The 26,627-nt window shown below is 52.5% G+C and overlaps 2 protein-coding genes across 17 annotated transcripts in view; one reads left to right on the top strand and one right to left on the bottom strand.

The window, feature by feature from the left end:
* The window catches only part of FXYD3 (FXYD domain containing ion transport regulator 3), a 39,860-nt gene extending 21,970 nt beyond the window's left edge, over nucleotides 1-17,890 (top strand). For 4 of the 14 annotated variants that reach the window (XM_084905103.1, XM_084905102.1, XM_084905099.1 and 1 more), the window contains exons 2-9: nucleotides 13,475-13,619; nucleotides 13,732-13,783; nucleotides 14,847-14,879; nucleotides 14,990-15,013; nucleotides 15,862-15,936; nucleotides 16,010-16,046; nucleotides 16,354-16,391; nucleotides 16,545-17,890. In XM_084905103.1, coding sequence (XP_084761229.1) covers nucleotides 13,593-13,619; nucleotides 13,732-13,783; nucleotides 14,847-14,879; nucleotides 14,990-15,013; nucleotides 15,862-15,936; nucleotides 16,010-16,046; nucleotides 16,354-16,391; nucleotides 16,545-16,564 — 306 coding nt within the window. In that variant the 5' untranslated portion in view covers nucleotides 13,475-13,592 and the 3' untranslated portion in view covers nucleotides 16,565-17,890. The other 10 variants (XM_084905097.1, XM_084905091.1, XM_084905096.1 and 7 more) reach the window with 8 other exon arrangements.
* Nucleotides 1-26,600, bottom strand: LGI4 (leucine rich repeat LGI family member 4). 3 transcript variants are annotated; one of them, XM_084905085.1, is made up of 9 exons: nucleotides 25,152-26,600; nucleotides 24,703-24,774; nucleotides 24,258-24,329; nucleotides 22,882-22,953; nucleotides 22,684-22,755; nucleotides 22,339-22,508; nucleotides 19,886-20,050; nucleotides 19,274-19,779; nucleotides 1-279 (listed from the first exon to the last, which is right to left on the bottom strand). In XM_084905085.1, the coding sequence occupies exons 1-9, from the start codon at nucleotides 25,322-25,324 to the stop codon at nucleotides 244-246; spliced, it is 1,338 nt and encodes a 445-aa protein (XP_084761211.1). In that variant the 5' UTR covers nucleotides 25,325-26,600; the 3' UTR covers nucleotides 1-243. The 3 variants fall into 3 exon arrangements, with proteins under 3 accessions (XP_084761211.1, XP_084761209.1, XP_084761210.1); XM_084905083.1 differs by lacking the exon at nucleotides 1-279 and adding an exon at nucleotides 17,735-18,413; XM_084905084.1 differs by lacking the exons at nucleotides 1-279; nucleotides 22,882-22,953 and adding an exon at nucleotides 17,735-18,413.
* Between the last annotated feature and the right edge of the window lie 27 nt (nucleotides 26,601-26,627).

Raw genomic sequence — 26,627 nt, forward strand, 5'->3', positions numbered from 1 at the left:
CTGATGCTTATCTAGTTAAATTATACAAATTTCCTCTGCAATTTGTCAGAGCCCTAAAGCGAATACACAGTTTACAGTTTCTTTGGTGTTCATTTCAAGGGGCTATGTCCTGGAATGGCCATCCAAGGTGAGTTATCTCCACCCAGGGAGGCTGGTGGTACACCCCCAACCCGAGTGGGATGGGTCCAACCTTATTCTGCAGTCCAAACAGCAGTCTCAGAGGTAACATAGTCTCCTGGGAACTCAAGAAGAGGGCGTTGAGCCAGGAGGCCTTCTAATCTGAGAGACATTAAATTAGAAGAGATATCCAGTACATAGTTCTGTACTGTAAATTGTCCTTAGTCTCCATTGTAGGGAGATCTTGAGTCATGCCAGGGCCTATTGGAATCACCTAAAGCCAATTCTAGGTCAAGAAAAAGTTTAACTTCGTTTGTCCTTGGGTGTGGTCAGCAAATGACACTAATTGGATTTCTGCTATCTGTCTCTCTAAGTACATTCATATAAACTTTTCACCCTCTTGTTAGAGAGGCAAAATGTAAATCATTTACTCTTAAGTGTCCTTAGTTTATGGAAGATGGGATTTGCTAGATAGCTCCAAATTGCTGCTTAACCATCTCAGTTTCCTCATTCTACTTGTCTTGGCTTACTAGCCTGTATCATTTATATAACTTCTTTTCAAGAGTTCTCCTTACAAACTTTCCTCAACTTTTATAAACCCTTCCTCACAAATCTTACAACTTTCAGAACCCACTTTCTTTTTCCTTTAAAATGACACCAAAACCATAATTTATTTCCAATTAGTTAGAACTCTTAACCCTTAGAAACCTTAAATTTTAGGTGGCATGTAAGTAATTAACATTCCTCAGATTAGCAATACATTCACAATTTTAAGAGATATTTTAAATAAAATACAAGAATTATTATTCATCAACAAATTCAAATCCATCCTCTAGATCAGTGGTTCTCAACCTTCTTAATGCCTCAACCCTTTAATACAGTTCCTCATGTTATGGTGACCCCCAACCATAACATGATTTTCATTGCTACTTCATAACTGTAATTTTGCTACTGTTATGAATAATAATGTAAATATCTGTGTTTTCCAATGGTCTTAGGCGACCCCTGTGAAAGGGTCATTTGACCCCCAAATGGGTTGTCACCCATAGGTTGAGAACTGCTGCTCTAGATTCTCAATATGAGGCAAACTGAGATTAATATTTCAGTATTCTGGTATTTCAAAATACTTAGATATTTAATTTTTTTTCAGGTGATAAAGATTATTTTATTTTTCCCCCCATTTTTTTGATTATGGTATCACATAATTGTCCTCATCCCCCCAAACCCATCCCAAACCCCTCCCTACATATGCCCTCCATCCCCCCCCCCTCCCCCGTTGTCCATGGCCACTGGCCAGGCCCATATGCATGCACACAAGTCCTTTGGTTGATCTCTTCCCTAATATATATATATATATATATATATATATATATATATATATATATATATATATATATTTACCATTTAACCAAGCAAACTCAAAATTTTAAGTTACTAAAACTTTGGAAGTCACTAAAAGTTTTTGGAAAACTATGTTTAGGCATATATAACTATTATCATGTACACTTAATTTTTTTATATTTATAAAAACTTTGAGATTTTAAAGTTAACCATTATTATCCAAGGCATTTTATTGGCAATTTTGTAACATGGACAACTTACCAGCCTTCTGTGGCTTTAATGTGAAAATTATTTTATTTTATTTTATTTTATTTTATTTTTCTTTATAAAAATGGGAGTGACCCTGCCTCCCCCTCTCCCTCCCTCCATTGCTATCTCTCCAACTTGCTAGAGGGTACTTCTGTAGAACTGCTTCTCCCAGTGTTAGAGGCAAAAATCTGGAAATTGTATGCCCCCCAAACCTGGTAGTCAACTTTGGACCTGGGAGTCAACCTTGGAATGTGGTCCATTCATGGAAAGATTAACAATGTTGTTGCCCAAATAATGGAGTCCCACCCAGCCCACATCACTTACTTCCCAGGCCTATAGTCCCTACTTCCTCATGTAATCTTTGTCCCTATATTCATAAACCAGTGAAGAGTAAACTAAGTCCCCAAAAGATAAAAAGCAAGCAAAGTAAATTAGTAACCTAAATTATATTACAGATAAGAACACTCACTAGCTAAGAATTTCAGGTGGCTGATGCCCTGAGAGGGAAAGAAAGAGGAGTCCTCAAGATTAAGAATTCTTGGCAGCTGCTAGATGTTCCTGCAATCTCTGCCACATGTTCAGCCTTGCCACAAATAGCTGGGCTCCCCCAAAGCGGGACATGCCCCACCTTCAAACAAATTAAACCCAAAAACAAAGAGATACAAAACATCAACGAAACACTCTTATATACAACATTTACAGGTGTACACAACGCACAGATAAGGCTTTTCTTCTGCTCCTTGTCTGTCCAGTCAGGCACCGCAGAATGCCCTGTATAAAGCACCCTCAAAGCGGAGCACTCTTTCTTGTCCCTGCTTTGGAGATTGTCCCCCTTCTCCCTGATCCTCAGCATTCTCCTCAATGGACTGTCTGAGGAATGTATTCCCTAGGCCTAGAATTTTTGTTTCCCATCCTCAGAAAGTCCCTTGTGGCTATTCTATGTGTCCTGAGTGCTCAGTACTCCATACCAGAGATTGCTTGCACTCCCCAAAATTAGCTTCATCCCTCTCTGGACATTGCCCTTGTGGGAGAATAGAACTGCAGATTAGAACTCCACACTCACTTTTTGTCCCAGACACAACCCAGTCACATATATTTGACCTCTGAGGATACCTAACCACCAAGGCAGGACTTATAGTCTCGTTTCCAACCGTGGCTCATGCATGAGGTTATCTGGTTGCACAGTGCTTGCTTGGCCCTTCCCACATTGCCGGCTGACTCTCGATCCAGAGCTTCTAGTTGGACCAGGGAATAATGGCCATCCCTCCTCACTGAGGCTGCTGCAACTTGGCAGTGGGACGAGTCTCCTCAGGAGAGGGGTCCAATGGCCTCCTGTAATGACCAATGGAATCCCAGGTGGGCCCCCCAAATTGTTAGAAAGAAGGTGAGCCCCAAAACCAGGGATCCTGGCAGAACACAAAGGATACTTGGGAGCCTGACAGGAAGGCAAATATCTTTACTTCTGGGGAAGGGTACACACTAGCCCAGGGTCTGGCAGCATGCACACTGAGCAGGCAGTCCGCTCGGGGTTTTATTCCTGATGCACGCTGTCTGTCCCTTACTCTTGATTGGTCAGAGTTTAGGCCCACATTCTTGCAGGGAGGAGTTGACCTTTGCCTAAACTCCCTTCTTTGACAGAGAAGAATTCTTGTTTATCCTCACAGACTGAGCATCAAGGTTGCTGAACCCAGGTCCAGTGTGACCCCACCTGGTGCCGTTCCCACCACCACCTACAACAAAAGCAGCACAGAGGGCAGGTTTTAAGGCTGTCCTGTGTGGCACATCGCATGGCTCTGGGAAGTCCACAGCCTCCCCTCCCCGAAGTGGCAGGACTGGGCCACCTGCCAACTCCTACTCTTCTCCCACAGGTGTGCAATACAGAGGCCACAGGGGGCAGTTCCAGAGCCCAGGAGGCCATATTTAACTGCCCAGGGGTCTCTCTGTCCTCATCTTGCCCAGATGAGGAGCTTGGAATATTGCTGCAGCCTCGCCTCCCCAACCTGAGACAGGCCAGTAAGCCAGTAGGGCAAGGGGAACAGGGAAATTGAGATAGACAGCTGAACAAACTGCAGAGCGATCTCCAGCAGGTACAGAAGGTTACCTCCCTAGACATAGCATCTAGACCTCAGTTGTATTTCAGCTCCAGGCCCAGAAAAGCAGCAAAACCAGGGGGTGACACCAGGACCAGCTACAATGACCCCCTGCCCTGACACTGACTAATGGTTAGAGACCACCGTCCTGGAGGTGCACACCTAGAAAACTGATGGTTTGCTGAAGCTGGTTTGGCTCAGTGGTAGAGCGTCGGACTGTGGACTGAAGGGTCCCGGGTTCGATTCCGGTCAAGGCATGTACATTGGTTGCAGGCACATCCCCGGTGGGGGGTGTGCAGGAGGCAGCTGGTCAATGTTTCTCTCTCATCGATGTTTCTAGCTCTCTATCTCTCTCTCTTCCGCTCTGTAAAAAATCAATAAAATATATTAAAAAAAAAAAAAAAGGAAAGAAAAAGAAAGAAAGAAAACTGATGGTTATTTTACTGAAACCTTCCCTAAAAGAAACAAAGCCAGTGAGAAAGGAATAAAGCCTCAAGACAAAGGACCTTGCACATGCTCTCCCTGTGGGGAGCAGTTCCCATCATTTCCTTTCTCCCTTTCCCCCAACTTTTACTCACACCATGCATCTCCTAAACTCTAAGAAACCCCACAAAACTTGCTACCAGAGGAACAATGGGTAGCAACAGCTCATCCCAGGTTAACCCTGAACCTGATCCCAAGGCCCCCTTTTCTCTGACTTTCCAGAGAGCTAGGGCGGCTGACTCTAGACTCTCCTCCTGTGCTACATCCTTTCATGCTTTACTGTCCTCAGCTTTAATAAATGTTTCCTCATAGTCACCTGGACTCAGGTTTGAAATTTCCCCTGCAAGAAGTCAAGAACCCACACACTACTGGCTGTTCCGAGGCAGACCTGCAGGTCTCCTTTCCAGTATAAACCCATCATCCTGGCCTCTCAGTTTGCACCCAGGAAGGTGGGAACTGGCCCAACAAGAACCTCTTCTGAGTCGGGTGCCTCTGGTTCCCACACCCCAGGCTGCCCATCTGGGGCCTATGAGTGTGTCAGGAGCCTATGGAAACATTCACAGACTTAAATGAAAAGCAATACAATTATTGACCCTGAATATTAAAACCAAAATTAATAAAACGGAATAGATGACCATGGCCTTGCTCTTGTATTTTTATTCAGCATTCCTGAAAAGTTTGTGATATTCAGAAACTATCTGTAGGTTTGGTTTTTCTGATTTTGCAAGGATTCCCTGGATACTGAGAAATTGCAGCCAATCACAACTTCAACAGGTTCTTCAGGGCCAAAGGATTTCAAAAGCAAAATGAAGGAGAACTATTTCAAATGACATTATTCTCTATACAATATATATAGTAAACTGTAAAGTTAAGAAACATTCAAACCTATGGAGAATTTTTGTGAGTTTATTTGAGCCAAACTTTTGACAATTTCTAGAAAGCAAAATCTCAATGAATTGAGATAATGTTCCAGTGAATGGCAGTTTGGCACCTTATCCTATCTAATAAAGAGGAAATATGCTAATTGACCATCACTCCATCACAAAGATGGCTCCACCCACAGCTGAGGCCAAGTTCCCATAAGGAGCCTCAATGAGCAATCAGCAGGGATCTGAGGCTATGCCTCCCCCGCCCCATGGGGTTTTGACAGGGGACTTCAGGCTGCACGCGGCCCCCCACCCCCCAGCAGGGCTTGACAGGGGACCTCAAGGTGCACTTCCTGTCCTGGTGCTGGGCTAGGGCAGTGGCCGGCAAACCGCAGCTCTCGAGCCACGTGACTGAAACTTCATGGCCCATGCGCAGAAGTCGGTTTTCGGCCTGGGCGAGTCTATTTTGAAGAAGTGGTTCTAATGCCGAGCCACACTCAAGGGGCCAAAGAGCCGCATATGGCTCGAGAGCCGCAGTTTGCCAACCACTGGGCTAGGGGACCTCAGGCTGCTACCCCTGCCCCAGTGCCAGGCCGGGGGGCCTCAGACTGCACACCCCACCAGGTGGGGCTTGATGGGACCTCAGGCTGCGCCACCTGCCCCAGCACTGGGCCAGGGGACCTGAGGCTGTGCCCCTCTACCTGGCTGGACTTGATGGGGGACCTTAAGGTGCACCTCCAGTGCTGGGGGAACTCAGGCTGCACCCCTTGTCCAGTGGAGCTTGATGGGGACCTGAGGCTGCACCCCCTCCTGGTGTTGGGCCAGGGGATCTGAGGGTATGCCCCCCTCCCCCACCCCCCCCCCCTGCCCGGCAGGGCTTGACAGGGGACCTCAGGCCATACCCCCCACTCAGCAGGGCTTGACTGGGGATCTCAGGCCATGTCCCCCACCTGGTGGGGCTTGACGGGTACCTCAAGGCATGTCCCCCACCCCAGGCTAGGTTGAGGGACCTCAGGCCACGTCCCCTGTCCTGGTGCCAGACTAGGGGACCTGAGCTATACCCCCTGCTGCTGTAGAGCCTAAGACCATCGGAAACAGATATTTACACTACAATTTATTAACAGTAGCAAAATGACAGTTATTAAGTAGCAACAAAAATAATTTTATGGCCGGGGGTCACCACAACATGAGGAACTGTATTAAAGCATTGCAGCATTAGAAAGGTTGAGAACCACTGGCCTAGGACATAACTATCTGCCATCAATTGCTTTTAGTTAAAAAGTTTTAATTTCATACCATTCTTTGTGATTATTTTAGGTCTCTGAATTTGGAAGGCCACCATGAAGGCCTCCCTGAACTTCCCAGGTTAGCATGTATCTTCTTTTATTCACAAAACATCTATCTATCTATCTATCTATCTATCTATCTATCTATCTATCTATCTACCTACCTACCTACCTATCTATCTATCTTAAGGCTAATATGCAAAGTGTCCCCTTATGAGTTCAACCAGGAGACTGAAAGTTCGATTGATAGTTATGACGTGTGCTGACCACCAGGGGGCGGCATGGAATGAAGGAAGTCCCTGGCTGCAGCTGGGGAAGGAAGGCCCTGGCCAGCAGCCAGAAGGCCCTGATTGGCCCTGATCACTGGCCAGGCCTAGGGACCCTACCTGTGCATGAATTTCATGCACTGGGCCTCTAGTGTATCTATACTAATAAAAGCCTAGGTGGTCCTCATGCCCTTGCATGCAACGTCATCACAAGATGGCCGCCACAAGATGGCTACATGCACAGTGGAGGTGGGGCCTCCCGGCCGCTCTATGTAATGAAGTCTGGGGGTCCTGTAGCTCTGCACGATGTGGTGGAGGAGGCTGGTCCTGGTATCTCTATTGCCTCACATGGAGGAGGCAGGTCTCAGTGGAGGAGGTGGGTCACAGCAGGGGAGGGCAGCTGGAAGCAATCGGACCAACAGGGGAGGGCAGTTGGGGGTGATCAGGCTGGCAGAAAGAAGTGGGTAGGGACAGTCAGGAGCGGTTAGGAGCCAGGGGTTTCAGATTATAAGAGGGATGCTTGACTGCTGGTTTAGGCCTGATCCCAGTCGGACATCCCCTGAGGGGTCCTAGATTGGAAAGGTTCAGGCCCAGCTGAGGGACAACCCCCCATGCATGAATTTCGTGCATAAATGGACACACTTTAATACTGTTACCAGATGTACCTCAGCCCAGCCTGTAGGGTGTGGGTTCTTGATTTCATATGAGTCCAAGTGATTTTGAGGGTATGTTTATTTTGAGGGTATTTTGGGGACAGTGAAACAAAAGAAGGGCTTAAGGTAGAAGAAGCAATAGGAGACAGAGCCTATATGGGGTGGCTTTGGCTCACTGGAACGTCAGAGAAAAAGGGGGCCTTGGAGATAAGATGGGCGGTGGGTAGCCTGGGACAAGCTGCCATTGCTCATTGCTCCCCTGGTTGCAAGTCTTGTGAAACCCTTAGAGTATAAGAGAAAGAGAGCAGAGATACATGCTTCTGTAGGCAGGAATCCTAGGGGAGTTCTCAGGGGAGGGTCTTAACAGAATACAGTGGTGCCTCACACAACGAACTTAATTCGTTCCAGGAGCAAGCTTGTTATGCGAAAAGTTCGTTATGTGAAACGCGTTTTCCCATAACAATACATGTTAAAAAAAATAATTCGTTCTGTAGCATAAAATATGCTAAGATGACATAAAAAAATATGCTAAGATGACATATTTTTATTTAGATACATCTAAAAACATAATTTTTTTTAAAAAAAACACACATTTTTTTAATTTTAAGAGAGACTAAGTAGAGTCTACCGAATCTTGCACATCTTCATCCATTTTCTGCTTTTTGGCCGATGGTTTCATGAAAAACCTGTCCAAAGTTCGCTGTGCGAGGCGTTCGTTATGCGAGGCACCACTGTATTCATTAGCTTTCCAGGTGTGTCCTCGAGTCATCAGAATGTGCATATAGGAAGGTCAGTGTTATTTTCTGGTTACTTCCATTTTTCAAGAACATCATTAAAGAGGGACTGGGACTGAGGCTAGTCTGTCCCAAGATGGTCTAGAATGTGTAAACCATTTTCTCCCAAGTGTCCTAGGGTAAGGAAGATAAAATCTTGTGATTCATTAGCTGGCTGTCAATTGCTCAAATTGTTTGGCCTTGTTTAGTTACTTTGTTTCCTTTATTCTACTTGTCAAGGAAATTCCCTCCCTTCTTAGGATCCTGCCTCAAAGTGACTAAAGTCAAATTGGCCTGGAAGACTCACCAATAGGATGCAAGAGACTGCACTACTTCACTCCTTGCAAACTCTCCCCAGGGTCCTAGTGTGCACACTTTCACCCGTCCACAGGGGGTCTCTAGTCCTACCCTCCCAGCCAAAAGCCCCAGCCCCAGTCCAGCTCACTCTTGGGTATGGCATGTTCCAGTCCAGCCTTGGGAGGAAGCTATGGTTGGCCTGAGTTGGGTACAAGCCTCATAAACATTTGGGTATCCAAATGCAAAATCACAGTGACTAAAGATTCTTGAAACGAAGTTGGCAGAAATTTCTAAATGGTGGTCTTCCCAGGCTAAAACCAGCCCTCAAATGTGTTCTGTTTAGCCTGAATAATTAAAAAAATATATATGTGACCCAACTTTTAATATTAGAACTTCCACATAAAAATTCAGATTTCTGATACCTATTAAAAATAATAGCAATTGGCTAGAACCAGGTACAGCATATCCCTTACTTTATTTTTAGTTAAACTTTTTTTCAAGGTAGCACATTTTTAGGATATATTAGTGAGTGTCTCCTCCCACCCTATCCTGCAGCCTCCTAATCCCCTTCCCCAGAAGCAACAATATTTTATTAATATACAAGTATTCTATCTAATAAAAAGGAATATGCTAATTGACTCCCCCTCCCTCAAAGATGGCAGCAACCACAGCCACAAGATTGCGGTGTCCAGTCCTCTCAGCCCCACAGGAGTGGCAGGCACGTGGCTGCCTCCAGAGAGTCCCCCAGTTCCCTCAGACTCCCAGCTGCCCAGGGCCAGCCCGAGGTGCAGGCAAGCCTCGGATGGTGCTGCCCAGCCACCCAGGGCTGCCCGAGGCTCAGGCAACCAGGGCTGGCTGAGGCTTGCACTGCTGGCAGTGGCAGCAGCAGAGGTGTGATGGGGTGTTGCCTTCCCCTAATCACCAGTCGCCTTCTGCCCCAGAGGGCTCCCGAACTGTGAGAGGGGGCAGGCCGGGCCGAGGAACTCCCCTCCCCCTCCAGTGCATGATTTTTATGCGCTGGGCCTCTAGTTTACATATAAATGATTTTCCCCTCACAAATGGCAGCATACTTCGATACATCTTGCTTTTTCCCCAAGGTATCTGGGAAGTATTTCTCTATCTGTCCATGTGGGCTTGCTCCAGTCTTTTTGGCAGCTGCCTGTTAGACAGAACAATAGTTCTCCTGTTTGCTGAATTGTCCCCATACTTTATAATCTCATGCCTGTCCTGCTGTACTCATTCACGATTCTTGCCTGGCCCCTTTGGCATCTGAGTTTGCAGACGGTGGCATAGATGAAGGACAGAGCATACATCCTCCACCACAGTGCACTCAGGCCTTCTCACTCTCACATGCCTGTAGTTTCCAGATTTCCCAGCAGGGGGAACACCACTCCACTCCCAAGACCACCAAAGGGGTCTTCCCAGGGAAGTTACCATCTTCAACTGTCTATGCAGGAGATGCTGTCTGCCCAGACACAAAGACCCCTTAGCTGGACTGGAATCCCCCTCAGGCCTCCCCTTCCTCTGTTTCTGTCTCCACCCACCCCGATTTCCCACTGTGGCTGAGCCCCGCCCTTCCTGAGTGTCCCCTCCACTTCTTGCAGGCACTGGCCCCTCCTGAATGGGAGTGGGAAGAGGAGCTGTCCTAGTCTAGGGCCTGGGACTGAGAAATGGCCTGAGGGAACCACATAAAGAGACCATATAGCTGGGTGAACATTGCTGCCTCCCTGTCCCTCCCTGCTGAGAAGTGGGGGGTCTGTTCTCCCTGTCCCCAGCAGAGCCTTGACCTCCAAACCCCTTTTCCCTGGCCTGCTCTCCACCCTCTCCCTGGCCTGGCTCCTGCGGCCCTCCGCCCCACCCCTGTGCTGGTATTGGGGGTCGCCTGGAGTCCAGCTGGTGGCCAGCACAGAGCCACCCCTTTTCTGGCCCTGCCCCTCCCCATGACCCCAATCCTCTACCAGCCACTCAAAGGAGCCTTGTTCTCTATCCAGCCCCCAGACAAAAGTCTCTCTGTCTAAAAAGGCGGAATTGGGGGGAGGGGGCCCCCCAACGGGGACCAAGTGGGGGCATGCACAGACCCCAGCCGGAAGGAATGCCATGAGGAGGGGTGGGAGGGGGGAGGGTAAAGGAGCCGAGCACGGTGCAGTTGGGCCTTATCCGGAATGGCAGGCAGCCCCCCACTCCGAGGCCCGCTGTGTAGCCCAGGCTCTCGGTGCCCTTAGGAAGAGCCTGGGCTACGGAGGTTTGGACCTGGTGCTCAGGAGCCAGTTCCCAGTCTCCCTGGGGCACAATGGACACACAGAGGAGGGGTCATGGTTTAGGGCCAAGCAGCCCCACCCCTCCTTGGCCCTACCAGCATCTTCTGTTGACCCTCAAACTAAGTCAACAGCAGCAAGTGGCCTGGAAGAGGACATCAGCTCTCCCATGACTGCGGCCAATGCCTCCTCCAAGCACAGCACACAATCTCAGCAAAAACAACTGGGCTATTACCTCTGCAGAGCCCTCGCCCAGCCCTCCCCGACCCCAGGCCAGCGCTCTGCTGTTGAAGACCCTGCTGCCCTCCCTTCCAGGTCCTTTTCTGAGGGGCAGGAGATGGGAGAAAGCCCCCTCCTCTAATGTCAGGGCTGGGGACGAGTTCCAGCCCAGGGAGCTCCTGCCAGTGGTGCGGTGGTGGCTGGAGCTGTCTCTTTAAGAGCAGGAATGGGATGAGAGTCCCAGTGCTTTAGGCAGTCTGACTTGTTCCCTACCTGCCCAGCCTTGCCCAGGTTTGCCTAGGGCGTGGCAGCTGCAGATAAAGGCAGGACTCAGGCGGAAGTGACCGTCCACACTGCCTGGGGAGCCACGCTGGTGAGAGATGGGGCCCCCTCCCTCCACTGCTCTCTATTACAGACCCTAGAACCTGCCCCCTTCCGGGTCCTTTTCTGGGGCAGGAGCAGGAGATTAGAGAAAGCCCTAGAGCCGTGGTCAGCAAACTGGGGCTCACGAGCCACATGCAGCTCTTTGGCCCCTTGAGTGTGGCTCTTCCACAAAATACCATGGCCTGGGCAAGTCTATTTTGAAGAAGTGCAGTTAGAAGAAGTTTAAGTTTAAAAAATTTGGCTCTCCAAAGAAATTTCAGTCGTTGTACTGTTGCTATTTGGCTCTGTTGACTAATGAGTTTGCTGACCACTGGCCTAGAGCGATCCTCCGATTCTCCCCTGGGGCGGTGAGGAGATAAGGAGATAAGGCCTGCAGGTGTGGTGGGTGTCTGGGTAGATCAGGGGCACCTGGGTGGACCAGCATAGGATTGGGGGCATCTGGGAGAACAGGGGGCGGGGGTATGTGAGCGAATGGAGGGATCTAAGTGGTCATGGGTGGTTGGTGGCATCAGAGCAGAGAGGGTGACTGGCTAAACCCGAATGTCTAGGGAGTGGGGTCCTGTGGATGGAGACAAAGGAGCTGGAGGCTCCCGAGGAGATGTAAGATGGGGGGTTGGGCGGGACATTTCAGGGCCCCGGAGTCATTCCTCATGCTGGGAGGCCTGGCCTCCCCCATAGAGAAGCAGAGGAGAGCGAGGGCAGCTGGCGGAGACAGGAGCTCTGTGTCGGGAGGAGCGGGAAGGGGTGAGCAGGGCCTCCATGGGCAAAGCCGCTTCCTGCCCAAGCCTCACACCAGTAACAGGCAGTTCAGGAGCAGCTCAGGCCTCCTCCAAGGACGCCCGACAGGAAAGGGGGGCAGACCCCCAGGAACCATGGGAGCGCCAAGCACAGCTGAGACCACTCCCGGCTCCCTGAGCTGAGGCGCCGGAGATGCTGGGAGGGAGAGTAATGGAGACTTCGCAGAGGGCGGGAGGCAGAGGATCCCATGGAAAAGGCTAAAGAGCTGAGCCTCAGCGTTGCCGCTGACGGCGTAGTTCACATGGGTTACAGGGCTGCGACAGCAAAGCAGGCTAATCCCAGTGCCGCTTTCGTCAAGCTGCGAAGGTGACATGCACAGAGAGAACAGCGTGCCCACTGCCCTCCGTGAGCCGGGCTCTTACCAGTGCTCGTTAGTCCAGAGGCAGCAAAGCCTCCAGGTCGCTTCCAACAGCAGCAGACCTTCCACGGGCCTGTGCTGCCCACACACGCTCTCCACATCCCCCCAAAACGTTTTGGGTTCCTAGATGCATTAGTAATGCTCCCTAAACTACAGGCCCTCCTCCTGAAATAGAAAGCAGCTCAGGTGGGGCTGCCATGGAGGGACTGAGAAGGAGCGAGATGGGGTGCTCTCTCCGGTCATATGGGCTTTCACCAGGGTGGGAGGACATATGTGTTCCCACCATGACATGCGGAAGGTGACAGATGGCCTCCGAGGTGGTCGGGATTACGCGAGTGAAAACCCAGCAGGGCTGTTGGCAGGGCCGGGCGCAGGTGGGTCAGAGGAAGTGTAAGCTCTTGCTGTCAGAGTTATGGCAACAGATGCGTTGGCTGTGGGGCAGGGGCAGGGCAGGGGATGCACAGAGATCGGGTGCTTACCGCAGGCACAGAGGAGGAGGGAGGGTGGACTAACCCTAGACCCAGAGGGGACAGAAGCAGCCTCTTCTGCTGAGCAGGGCTCCCTGTGGAGGGAGAGTTTGCTGCCAGGAGGAGCTTGGCAGGGTGGAGTAGGAGCAGGGGCTGGGACTGGGGTAGAGGCAGAACCAGGGACGGGGGTGGGATGGGCAGGGGTGGGGCACAAATGGGGGTCAATGGTCAGGATGGCACAAGAGATGGAGCTGGGCTGCAGCCAGCCAGTTCTGCGCTCTCCCCACCACACCCAGCCCTGAGCAGCTTGAGTCTATAAAGTCCAGGCAAGCCAGCAGGTTCCGAGCTGTCTATGGGAGACACTCCTAGGAACTGGCCTCTGGCCACTTGGCTTCTAACACCCCATTTCCCAAAACACCCTGAGGCCCTGAGAATCCTGAGTTAGGGACAGCTGCTGCAAAGCCAACCCTGGTTTAAATTCCACTTCTGACAAGGCACCTATCAGAGCCTCGGTTTCCCAATCTATAAAATGGGGTTAACCACAGGCAGCTTCTCTCTTATTTGGTTGCCAGGGTGACTCACTTCAAGCCTCAAGTCTGTGTCCAGTGAGTGATTATTGCTGCTGCCCATCAGGTCTGAGATCTCACCTAGCCCCCACTTCACTCCCCAGCTCTTGTCTCTCAGCCTTCAATGCCAGCCTTCCCACCCTGGGGTGAGGTGTGTGCCCTGGGCGGGGTGGAGAGAGGAGGGGATTGGGAACCAGAGGCCCTGGTGGCATCCCCGCAGCCCTGCAGCCCTGCTAACGCTGGCCCGCCCCTTCCCCTTCCAGGCCAGCTCCATCATGCAGCAAGTGGCCCTGAGCCTGCTCCTCCTCCTCGCAGGTGAGTGCTGCTCCTGGGCAGGTCTTCCCCCGAGCCCCTCTGCTGAGCCGCAGGCAAGCCTCACAGACCCCCCTGTGGGGTGGGACTGTCAGGACAGCATGTCCTTGAGGGAAGAAGTGCTGTACTGTGATTTTAAGAGAACACAAAACAGGACCTCTCGTAGCAGCAGCTCAACCAGCTAGGAAGTGTCTCATGGATGACTTCAAGGAATGCTCAGCCTCGGGCTGTGTCTTTATGCCTCCCTGACACTTCACTATGCGGGGTAACTGGGAGCTGAGAGGTAATGGAGCAAGTTACCAACGGTGCCTCAGTTTCCCTATCTGTAAAATGAGGACAACAATAGCACTTTGTACAGAGTCAGTGTGAGGATGAAAAGAGTTGGCATTCGGAAAGCACTTAAAACAGTGCTTGCACAGAGTAAGCACGAGGTATTTGTACTTGAAATATAATTTAAAATTATTTATCTCCCTTTAACAAAGGAAGAACAGAGCTTAGGCCCCGAGCTCAGGCAGCCGCTGCTTCTAGCCAGAATTTAATCCTCGTCCTTTGCTTTCATTGTGTTTGTTTTTCTGGCAAGACTGTATTCCATTTAGGATGGAGGTGGAAAGATGATTTTTAAATAGAGTGTATGACGTTTATAATTAGCAAGTTGCCTTAAAGAGGAGTGGTGAGCAAACATCAGAAGAGGTGGGTGGGATGTGGCAGAACAGGGAGATGGGCTCTGAGGATGAAGGGACGGATGCCATCTGTCCTGCGGACAAGAACGTTGCTCCGTTTCTGGAGGAGGCGTGGAGTAGCCAGGGGCCGGAAACATCAGGCCAAAGGGTGGCCGAGAGCTACTCAGGTTAAAACCTATTTCAGGAGGCAAAATGCTGGCCTGGCTCACAGGTGTGGGGCTGAGTGAGGGTCCACACCTCCGAGATGGGACGTGCCAGTTTGGGGCTGGCCCATGCACCCTCGGGAGGCAGGAACTGTCCATCAGGGGGCCTTTCTCCAAGCCCCTGGTCCTGCCAACTTCCTGAGACCAGCACCCATGTCCTCTCCTTCCTGCTTCTCCCACCAGGCCTGCCTGCCCTGGATGCCAACGACCCAGAAGGTAAGTCAGGCTGTGCTCTTCTATCAGCCCTCCACCCCTGCCCCAATTCCCCCGGGAGCCCTGTATCCCAGCTATGCTCCTGGATTTATGTTCTCTTTCTTTCCTTTCAGATAAAGACAGTCCTTTTTACTACGGTAAGAGCTGGTGCCCCTCCCTTTGCTCCTCCTACCCCACCCCTCAGACTGTTTTGTGCCGTGAGTCCCACACAGTGTTGGGTGAGGGTCTGATGTGGGTGGAAAGGGGGCAAGGATAGGGTTGGACTGGGACATTGGCCAGTAGCCACAGTGGATTCGGGGAACAAGACAGGCCAGTGTGGTCCTCGGGAAGATGGGTGGCTGTCCAGCAAGGACAGTTACGAGAAGCAGGAATGGTTCACTGGACGCCATTGTTATGTTCAAATCAATTCTGGGTGGATTTGACTTGAGAAAGCTTCCTAGAGGAGCTGTGCCATTTGATCCAAATCCTCCGTGGCCTCCAGATTCCACATGATCTGCTCCGAGTCCCCCCTCTGTCCTCCCTCCCTGTCACTGCTTCCACTCAGGCCACAGTGGCCTCTCTGCTGGGGCTCAGACTCAGCAGGTGCACTCCCTACCTGCAGATCTTTGTCCCTTCTAATCCCTCTGCCTGGAATACTTCCTCCCACACGCCACATGCTCCCGCCCACATCCCCCCACATCTCTGCTCCAGGGGGCCCCCAGAGGCCTTCCCTGACACACTCCCTGAAGAGCTGCCCTCTGGCTTCCTGCTCCCTGGCTCTGCTCACTTGTGTTCAGACCACGTCTCGCCATCCGGCTCTCCGTTAAGTCTTGTGTCGCTTGCCTGCGTGCTAATAGATATGAGCAGGGGAGGCTGGGCACGTTTGCCGCGCAACTGTACCCAGCGCCAGCGCGGCATCGGTGCCCAGGCGACTTTGTTACGTGGACGGGGACTAGGATGAAGAGGACGCTGGCTGACACCGAGGCCCCCTCTGGGTTTCTCCTAGACTGGCACAGCCTCCGAGTCGGAGGGCTCATCTGTGCAGGGGTCCTGTGCGCCATGGGCATCATCGTCGTTCTGAGTAAGTGAGGAGCCGCCGGAGGAGTGGGGAAGGGCAGGGTCCCCTCTCCTGACCATGCCCCTCTCCCCAACAGGTGGGAAATGCAAATGCAAGTTTGGCCAGAAGCCCAGGTGAGCGGATTCCCAGGGTGCACCTCTCTTAGATACCTTCCAGGGTGAAAGAGCTAAGCCTTGCAGAAAGGCCCGGCCGCTAGGCTTGGCCCTGGAGGTTTCCTGCCACTAAGACTTCCCAGGCTTATTCTTCGGAGCTGAAAATCCCCAAAGGGCCCCAAATCTTGAAATGCTTGGGACCCTGGGGTGGTACAACTCTATGACGGAAAAGTAGCCAGGAAGCTAGGTTAAGGAAAGCTGAGAGTCTTCTAGTCTTGAGGGGGAGGACAGAAGGCAAATACAGATCTCACCACTTTTCTTTTCTTAGCCACCGACCAGGGGACGCCCCACCACTCGTCACTCCAGGTAAGACAGGAACAGATGGGGCTAAGGGGTACACAGGATGTGAGAACGTGTGTGTGTGTGTGTGTGTGTGCGCGCGCGCGCGCGCGCGCGCACTCTGGGGAGAAAAACTGCATCTGGCCTGGTCTCACAAGCTGACCTTATCACCTCTCCCAGGCTCTGCCCATAACTGTTGAGGATGGATCCACAAAAGAACACAGAGGGCCTCTCTCTGTCCCCACGTCCTGGTCTGCATAGGAACCTAACTCCAGGATGGAATTCCCCTCCTGTCCTCAAGACTGCCTTTCCAGACCCCTCCTCACGTCATTGTAAGGTCCTTTTGTTCAGTTTGATCTAAAGTGGTCTTGCCTCCAGCCCAAGCAGCCGAGACTCTGTGTGTCCTGGGGTAGGATTTGTGGCGGGCACGCTCGGGAAGCTGCCACAGGAGCTGGCGGCGGAATCTCTTTGTTGGGAAAAGTCCAAAGGCCTAGTCCCTCGGGCGAATGGCATGGGGTTTGTCCTCTATTGCCATGGCCACGGGGGCCGCATGTGCAATTTAACATTTTCTAGTTCAAATGGGGGACATTTGAGAGTGAAAGGGAGCTGTAACCAGAGGAAATGCTGGGGCACTCAGCTGGACACTGGGATCACCCTACCAGAATGTGAATGCCCAAATAGTAAGACCCCTTACGGCTCACTCACTGCTGTGACTCTAATTCCTAATACCCGGGTGTCTCCGTGAGACTTTTAAGTAATTGGCCATGATAACCCTAATAATATATCATGTGAGAGCCTCCAATGAGCCTCAAACTCCCTTGAGACTCCCCAGAACCCAATAAGACCTCAAAATGCTGTCAAGAGGCACCCCTAAGGTGCATAAAAACCTTCAAAACGCCCAAAAAGAGACCCCCCAGAAAGAGACCCACAATAAACTTGTGCCTAATAATGCCCTTATATCCCTTGAACATCCCCCATAATCATGAACCCACGCTCCTTAGACAACTCCAGAAGCTTACCAGAGTACGCCAACATGCTCCCCTGGGACCTCCCACTCTGCAGCACTGCTCCTGGGCCCCTCCCCCATGTCAATCAGGGTACACCCTCTCCCCTGATCCCACAACAACAGCTGGGGCGGGTGCACCACATTTATTGAGCTCACACACCTTCGCCTTCACCTGTCACTCAGGTGAAGTACCCTGGGCCCCTGCAAAAACTCTCGCTTTTTCTCCCATTTCACTCGCACCAGCAGGGATTGTGTGGGCTTCCGCCTTGGCGGCAGGCATGCGCACAAGCAACAGAGGAAGTTAGCAAGCCTGGCAAGAAAACCTGCCCAGCAACTGATAACATCATGGAGGCAAGCACTAAAAGCGATTGGCCAGATTGAGTTTAGTGAAAGAGGAAAGCCATCTCCTCCTGGGTACTTTCACAGGAAGCTGGAGTAGAAGGGGTGGGTGGAGGGGAGGGGGTTGCTCCCAGACCTCATGGAGCTCTGCACATTACTCCACCACGACTTCTGGAATCCAGTTTTATGTCCCAGTCTGAGCGCCCAGCATTTGCCCCAGCCAAGATTGGAGGGCAGTTCTTGCCTTGAACTTGGCCTGTGGCCAGTATCTCACAGGACCAGCTATAAAACCCCAAGTGGGGCCAAGAGGTCAGTCAAGAGGGTGTCCAGAGGCCTAAGACTCCCCATGCCAGCCCCCTCACCAACCATGTTCAGGATCCCATCCAGTGTCAGGCACTGAGGTCTAACTCATGAAGCTGGTAGATCTGTGTGGGGCCCTTGAAGCAAGCAGCGAAGAGGAAGCGTCTGCCAGCCATGGCGATATGAGCAAAGGCCCGGGGGGCCACCAAGGCTGGGGGCCCCAGCTCCTGCAACGGTTCCAGGAGCCCCTTGTCAGGCACCAGGCGGAAGACCTGGCTGAAGGCGAAGTCACTGCCCAGGATAGCCAGCTGGTCCTTGCCTATGAGCAGTGGTTGGAAGACGTGGGCACCACGCGAAGGAAGCTGCTGCAGCAGGCGGAACATGGAACCATCCCAGCGCATGACCTGTGAAGTGTGGCGGCTGGTTAGGACTGGGATCCAAGAGGGCCTGGCCTGTTGGTAGTCCTCTGGGCTTCAGAGGACTTGAAATGGCTAATAAGTAGAGGCCTGCAGGTCCCTAAACTCTCATAACTTTCTTTATAAATGTCATCACCCAGCTGCTCAGGCCACATTCTTGGCCCTTCTTTCTCCTCCCCCACCTCCCCAACATAGAACCCGTCAGTAGTGGAGTCTGTCAGCTTTACTACTATGCTATATATTGCCCCAATCTCCTCTGGCTGCACTCCACCCAGCCAAGGTCGCCTTTTCCCAGGTCACCTGCTTCCATCCTTGTGCCCTCAGTTTGCTCCCCACAGAGGCACTCTGAACTGAGTCAGAGCAGTGACTTATAAGCTCAGACTCTCCCCCTGAGTCCACCTTTCTCTAAAAGAGAGTGCTGGAGGGTGTGGGCATCAGCCTCGGGGATTCAGAGTGTGCTGCTGTGGTTAAATGTAAGTCCTGGAGGGAGTCAGAGCTATAGAGCCAGAGTGTGGGGTTAGAATCAGAATCTTGGGGCCAGTGTCTATGTTGTGAAATGGCAGTAGTTCAGGGTTAGCAATGCCTTGAGGTGTCACAGGCTTGAAGTCATTGTTGGGGTGGGGTCAGAATTCAAGGATCAACACATTAGATGGGGTTGGAGTTTGAAGATCAGCCTGTGAGCTTGGGGCAGAGTTAGAGGCCAGTGTGCAAAGTGGGGTCAATGCTGAAAGGCCAGCCCAAGTTGGGTGGTCCCCATGGCAAAGACAGCCCTGAGTAGGAGTCAACTGCAGGTCAGAGGTGGCTTGTGGCCTTTGCTGCCACCTCCACCTGGTTGGGCCCAGGCTTACCAGGGAGTCCCCGATGTAGCGAGTCAGGCACAGGAACACATCCCCACTGGCCCGGAAGTGGCGTGTGGCATAGACGTCCTCAGCCTCCGGGATGTCTGTGCGCCTCTCAAAGCGGCCCCCAGACCAGTGGAAGAGCACGGGCCGCTGTGAGGCTGAGGCCAGCAGCAGGTGAGGCCGGCCGTCCAGCTCAAAGGCCTCCGCATCCGTGTCCCGGTGCCAGGCGTGGAGGCTCTGGCGTGGGTAAAAGCCAGGCCCGTCGCGGCACAGCAGGGTGGTGCTGCCAGCCTTGGAGGCATCGGCCACCACGAAGCAGGGCTGCCCATCTAGCCACAGGAGCTCAGCGTCATTAGGCCTCAGCAGACGCTTTGGGGCCAGGGCCTGAGTCGGGGCCAGGCGCAGGCCGGGCCCGGGCCGCGCCCACAGCTGTGAGCCTCCCCACAGGCGGGCCGCCAGCATGAAGAGGCGCAGGCCCAGCACCAGGGGCTTGCAGGACACCACCGAGGGAGCTGTGGGGGAGCCAGGGAGCAAGAGGCAGATCAGGCCAGGTGGGCAGGGCATCCCCACTCTCCACTCCCCAACCCACAGGCAGGAAGATGGGATGGGGGCGCTCACCAGATAGCTCTTCCTCAAGCCGGAAGCGCTGCAGGCTATAGTCCCAGGAAAGAATCAGGCAGCGACCAGCAAAGGGCTGTGCCAGGACCATGTGGGGTTCCCCCTGGTAGGAGAAAGTTTCCACGCCCAGCGCCGACTCCCCAACCGTCTGGAACCGGGACAGCTCTGGGGATGGAAGGAGAAAGTCAGGCAGGCCCGGGAGACCCCAAAGGTCTTCATAGCTGAGCCTCGGTTTGCACATCTCTGAAATGAGGACAATCATAATCTCCATCTCATTGGGACATAGAGTGGGATCTTTTTAATCTATAGCGTACTAATTCAAAACAACATGGGAATGCTTTCTAAGCTTCATAGCATCATCAAACAACTTCTTAGAAACAGCATGTTTATTAATTCACTTAACTTAAAATCCCTATAAGGTACATTCCATTGGTATATCCACCTTACAGATGGGATGCGGAAACTAAGAGACACAGGCAGCCAGTTGTCCAGCAAAATCCATCTTCCCATTTTCCATGAAATAGGATTGGAGGTGGGCACAGTCTGCCCAGCTCGAGGACACAGCACCCAGCGCTCCCTCAGGACCCCTCCTGAAGTAGGTGTGGCCATGTCCAAACCACGTTTCCGTGGAACGAGAGCAGAGTGGTGGCCGCAATGCTTGCCTCAAGTGTATGAAGGTGGCTCACCTGGACCCGGTCTCCTTTCCTTACTCCCAAGAACTGGCAGATGGACCTGCTACAAGTCAGTGCCAACCATGAAAACCGGAACCAGCCAGATGTGCTTGGAGTGCACACTGCAGGCCCTCTGTCTTCTTAAACTCAGGGCGTTTTGAACCTCTGCTACAACTTAGCTTTTATGGTCACAGTGCACCCAGGTTGCCCTGCAGAGTGGTGGTGGAGCTAAGCAGTTGACTCTGGGTTATAATACTTCACTCGATATGCCAGGCCTGTTTCTAAGTGCCAGGCTTGCAGCAATGACCCAAACTAACAAGGATGCCAACCCAAAGAGGGATCTTTTAAAATGTCCATCAAATTATCACTCCCTGCTCAAGACCCAGCATGCTTCCCACAGCCTCAGGGTGAAATCCTTGCTCTCAGTGTCCTATGCAATGAGACTCCTGCACCTTTGACTTCACATGTCCTTCCTTTCACTCACTCTCCCACACCAAACCTGCCTTCCTTTGATCCTCAAGCAGGACAGGCTCTGTGCTGCCTCAGGGCCATTGCACATGCACCCCCCGCTCTGCAATGTCCTTCCCTCTAACCTCATGTAGCCACATCCAGATCTATTGCCATCTCTTTAGAAACCCTTATAGATGCCCATGTAAGGCAGAACCCCCTGTGTTTATCGCAATATGTAACATACATCTCTTTGTGCAATGTTTTATTTAATGTTTGTCTCTCCCTTCCTCCCCCTCAGAACGCGAGGCCAAGGCCCAGGGTTATCTGGGTCAGCACAGTGTGCCCATTGCCTTTCATAGGGCTGGGCACAGAGTGGACCTCGGTGAATGTTTGTTAAATAACTTAGTAAAAAGTAACCTTGCCCTAGCCTGTTTGGCTCAGTGGATAAAGTGTTGGCCTGTGGGCTGAAGGGTCCCAGGTTTGATTGCCGTCAAGGGCACATGCCCAGGTTGCAGGCTTAATCCCCAGTAGGGGGCATGCAGGAGGCAGCCAATCAATGATTCTCTCTCATCACTGTTGTTTCTATCTCCCTCTCCCCTTCCCTTCCCTTCCCTTCATATATATATATATATATATATATATATATATATATATATATCCCTTAAGTTAAATTCTTTTGTTATGAGTCTGGCAAACCCAAAACACATTCACATTTAGCTATGATTTTGATAATAGTAGTTATTATTATATGAATAGCCTTCAGATTTGAACTCAAATCCCATTCCTTCAGGAGTATCTGACTCTGACTCTGGCTCTGGGCTCCCATAGCCCAGCCCTTACCCCTCTGTGCCTCCCCTCCCCTGGCCCAGACCCTGATCATTCAGGCTGTCGTTCTCTGCTTTCCTCTGGACTGTGGGCTCTATGGAGACAAGGCCCAGGGCCATTTCATCACTGCTGTGCTCTCTGCATTGCCCAGTACCCATAACGGCACCAACATATGTTTATGGAAAAGCAAAATGATCATAGGAAGCATTTTAGAAATGGCCATTTTTATAATAACAGTAATAAGGGCCTCCCATCCCAGGCTCTGTGCCAAATGTTATACAGGCGTGGATACATCACTGAATTCTCACAGCAGTCCTGTCACTGTTTATCACCTCCATTTCACAGATGAGGAAACTGAGGCTCAGGGAGGTGATGCTGCTTGCTCAGAGTCTCACAGCCAGGAAACGGCAGGAAGCAGGAAGTGAGGTGCACCCCTCAGCCCAGGGCTCTGACCTCTTCTTCTGGGAACCCCTGCTGTCCCTCCCACCCCTCAGGGAAAGCCCCCACCTATGGTCCTGCACTTGAACGTCTTGGGGTCGAGATGGCCGAGCTGCATGTGGGCCAGGGCGGTGGGCCCGGCACAGGCCCCGGTCCCCACGCTGGCGTTCACGCTGAGGATCCACTGCAGCAGCCAGAGCACACGGCAGTCACACTGGAACGGGTTCCCACGGAGGTCCCTGGGGCAAGAGGCCGGGGAGGGGCTGCGACCCGGCTTCCACCACCGGGAGCCACCCCCCACCCCCTCCCAGGTCAGAGTTCAGGATGGAGCCCACGTGCCTACCAAAAGCGGGCACGGATATCCGCTCCCTCCTCACACATCCCCCCGCCCTGCCCAGCCCCCTTGAGCCTCACACATGAGTCAGGGTCTCCAGGCCTCGGAACAGGAATCTGGGAAGGGTCTCAAGATGGTTATTGGCCAGGCTCCTGGTGGAAGGAGAGAAAGAGGAGGAGCCATCAGCAGCTACGAGGACAGCCTGTGCTCGGGATAATGGAGTGAGGGTGCCTGCCAGGTGGGCAGGGGCAGGGGAGGGAGGCCATGGAGGCACATACAGATGTGTGAGTGAGCGAAGTCCTCGGAGAGCGTTCTTAGAGATGGAGCCAATCTCATTGTCCTCGATGAAGCTGTGGAGGGGAAGGGCGGTAAGGGGGAGACCCTCCTTTTTTGCTGTGACCCCACAGTTTTTAGGGAAACTCACCCCATGGAAGCCAGACACCACTGGAATGTGCTGAGTTCTCCCCAACACTTGGCATAATCCTGGGGGAAGCCTCCTCAGAAGCCTCTTCTCACCGAGGCCCCAGCCTACAGTCCTGGGAGCCAAGAACCTGACCGTGGTCATTGCCAGCCTCACAGTGAGCACTGCCACTGTCCCCCAGCCCCCCACTGTTACCACTCATCCCAGCACCAGCATCAGTACCTCCACGGTCATCCATTGTGACCCATACCCAGCCTCTACCATTGCATCAACCTCAGTACTAATAACTGCATTTATCACCAACACCATACTGTGCCACCACTGTCACTGGTACTGCCACTCAGCACCAACACTGACTTCACCACCTGCCTCCACAACACCATCATTGCCAACTCTAATAAGCTTCACCAACACCAAAATGACTGCCACCATCATCACCAACACTGCCACTATCATCACCAACACTGCCACCATCATGACAAGCATTAGCACTAGCACCAGCATTATCCCCCACACTCACCCGTAGCGCCACTATTGCAACACCTCCACCAGCACCACCAACATTTTCATTACATCAACACCGACACCACCATCCTACCCACAGCCATCACCCACACCAACACCCACAGCAGTACCGGAATTACCAGAGACCTCTGCACTGACAATTATCCTACAGCAACCCCTCAAACTTCATCCTCAGTATCACCAACAGCACCATCACCATTGGGTCCGCCATTTTTATCAGCATCATCCCCACTCCATCATCCTCAATAATGCACTGCTTCCTGTGAGCAGCAGCAGCGGGATCACTACCAACACCAGCATCACCAATACCAGCTTTGTCATGCTGTCATCACCACCATCACCATCACCACAACTGCTACCATCATTACCCAACTCAGAGTTGTTTCCTATTAATTTGAAACATTTCCTGTCTCTGGCTCTGTGAGCTCTCCCTGGGTGAGGTAGGGCCAGAAACAGTCTAGGATTTCCAGGTTTTTTGTGGATCATCAAGCACAGACAAGTGAGGTAAGAAGGCTGAATGCCACACCTGAGCAGGAATCCTGACCCCACTCAAGGGTGCAGGCCCTTTGCCCCTCAAGGGGAGATCCTTATTCAGATATTTCCTCCCCAAGGCAACCAGCCCTCCCTCCCGCTATTCTGGGGGTCTCAGAGGGGCCCCTCCTTCCTTTCCCAGGTCCCCATTCTGGCCTATCCACTGGCCACACTCACAGATATTGCAGGTGGGACAGGCCCGCAAATGCGTCATCCTCAATCATGGAGAAGGAGTTGAATGTGAAGAGGCTGGCAAGGGAGCAAGAAAGAAAATTTTCCAGAATTGCTGCCCCCTATCAGACATTTTAACCTTGACCCCCACCCTCAGCCCACATGGGCATGGCTACACACACACACACACACACACACACACACACGTGATTTAAGTATGTGTGCGGATACAGATGCTTTCACACACACACACACACACGTGATTTAAGTATGTGTGCGGATACAGATGCTTTCACACACACACACACGTGATTTAAGTATGTGTGCGGATACAGATGCTTTCACACACACACACATGACACACACGACACACATGTACCTAGCCCCACATGCATGTGCATGAACACCCACTCCCTTGAGCTAGTTGTCAGCTCTGCTGGGCCCCACTCACAGCAGATGCAGTGACGGCACCTTCAGGAAGCTGCCGGCCTTCAGCTGGGTAACTCCAATCCTGACGAGAGAGCTGGGGACACGGGCAATTGTGGGTGAGGAGATGGTCCACTCCCACCCCAGGCATGCTGCCATGGCCCAGGTGCCTTTCCCCTACAACTTCCGCAGGGAGACAGGCATTTGCTCGCCTCTCTTGGCAAGGATCCTGGTGGCTCCCAGCCCACCCCCTGGCTATCCCTCCTTCCAAGCCCCTAGTGTGATGCTGCCCTTTGGAATTTCCCGTCTACCCCCTTTCATATCCAGCAGCCCCCTTTTGGGCATCCCAACATCCTTTGCTGCCCATCTTCCAAGATCCTGACAGGCCCCTGTTTCCTTGGCACCCTGCCCCCAACCTCTGGGGTACCAGGACTCCCATCCCCACCCTCAGGCCCCACAGGGCCTGGCACTCACAGTGACAGCAGGGTCGGGGAGAAGCTCTCGGGCAGGTCCGGGGAGCCTTCACACAGGGCACTGTCTTTGGAGCAGGAGCAGCTCAGCGGACATTTTCCCTTTGGGGGTCTCCAGGCTGCCCCGGCCCCCAACTCAGCCAGCAGCAGCAGCAGCAAAATGCCTGCCCCTCCCATGCCCCCTCACCCCTGCTGAGGCACCAGCTCCCCTCTGCCACCCAGCTCTGCCCAGGCTTTGGCCACTACATCTCCCGTGCCAGGAAACCCTCCATTCCGCCGGCTGGCACACTGTGCCCTGGCTTCTCTCTCTTCTTTCTGTTCTCTCTTTCAGTCTGTCTTCCCCCTGTATCTCTTTGGAGCCCAATTTTCTGTTTATTTCTATTTCCCGGTCCTTCTTCCTGTCTCTGTCTCTCTCTCTCTCTCTCTCTCTCTCTCTCTCTCTCTCTCTCTCCTTCTGACTCAGTGAGTGAGCCTGTTTCTCACTCTGCTCTGTCTCTATTTCTGTCTTTGTCTTTTTTTCTATCTGTGTCTCTGTCTCTCGGTCTGTTGGCCTTTCTTTCGGTGTGGTGTGGTGTGGTGTGGTGTGGTGTGGTGTGGTGTGGTGTGGTGGTGGTGGTGGTGGTGTGTGTGTGTGTGTTTCCCTCTGTCTGTCTTTATTTCTTGTCTCTCAACCCCCCTTCCCAGATCTCTGTGTTTCTTCCCTCCTCCCACACTCCTTCTCCCTGGGGGTTTGGGAAAGGGACACAATGGGCACCGGGTGTGCCCCAAAAGCCGGGTAAGAATGAGGAGGGGTATCAGAGGCCATAGGAAGAGCAGCTCTGGGGAAGGGACTGGATAGCCCCACGGGAGGGGCGGGGCCACCAAGGGCTGGAGACTCCAGGGCCACGCCCAGGCAGCTCCCCCCCCCCCCCCGCCCCGCCCAGATTCCCCACTCAGGGAATGTGAGGAGGGCGCCACCAGGGTGGGCACCTGATGGCTCTGCAGGTAGGAAGGTGAGGAGAGACCACTGAGGGCTGGGGTCACCCTAGTTACTCCCAGAGGGCCCCCTCCCCAGGCTTCCGGAGGGTGCAGTGGATGCTGTACAAGCTTGGAGGGGCCAGTTCAGGTCCAGCTGCTCCCTCTGGTGGCCATACGTGGCAGGGCGCTACCCTAACCCAACTCAGCTCAAAATTAACCCCTCGAGTGCCCACCTCCTACAGGAGTAGGGAGTTAACCCAGGAAAAAATGATGATGATGCCACCCTTCTTCAGCATTGGCTCTGCACCAGGCCCTGTCCTGAAGGCTGATCCACTAGCTCCTCTGACCTCCTCACAACCTTCCGAGGCTGATACAAGGCACGGTATGTTACAGAGGGACACACGGAGGACAGAAGTCCGGGAATTGGAGGGCTGGATGACCCAGCGAGGGCGGAGGCAGCACTGAGCCCAGGCGCCAGCTCCAGAGCCTCTCCGCATGCTCTTGCATTCTTTCTTTGGAGATC

This window comes from Pipistrellus hanaki (assembly GCF_964339955.1).
Source record: "Pipistrellus hanaki genome assembly, chromosome: 15".
Classification (NCBI taxonomy): Eukaryota; Metazoa; Chordata; class Mammalia; order Chiroptera; family Vespertilionidae; genus Pipistrellus; species Pipistrellus hanaki.

Coding starts and splice junctions, on each gene's coding strand:
- LGI4 (XM_084905083.1), bottom strand. CDS start 25,324: ATGGGAGGGGCAGGCATTTTGCTGCTGCTGCTGCTGGCTGAGTTGGGG. Junction 24,330..24,702: donor GTGCCGTCACTGCATCTGCT/GTGAGTGGGGCC, acceptor CTCCCTTGCCAG/CCTCTTCACATTCAACTCCT. Junction 22,509..22,683: donor CTGGAGACCCTGACTCATGT/GTGAGGCTCAAG, acceptor CTCTTGCCCCAG/GGACCTCCGTGGGAACCCGT.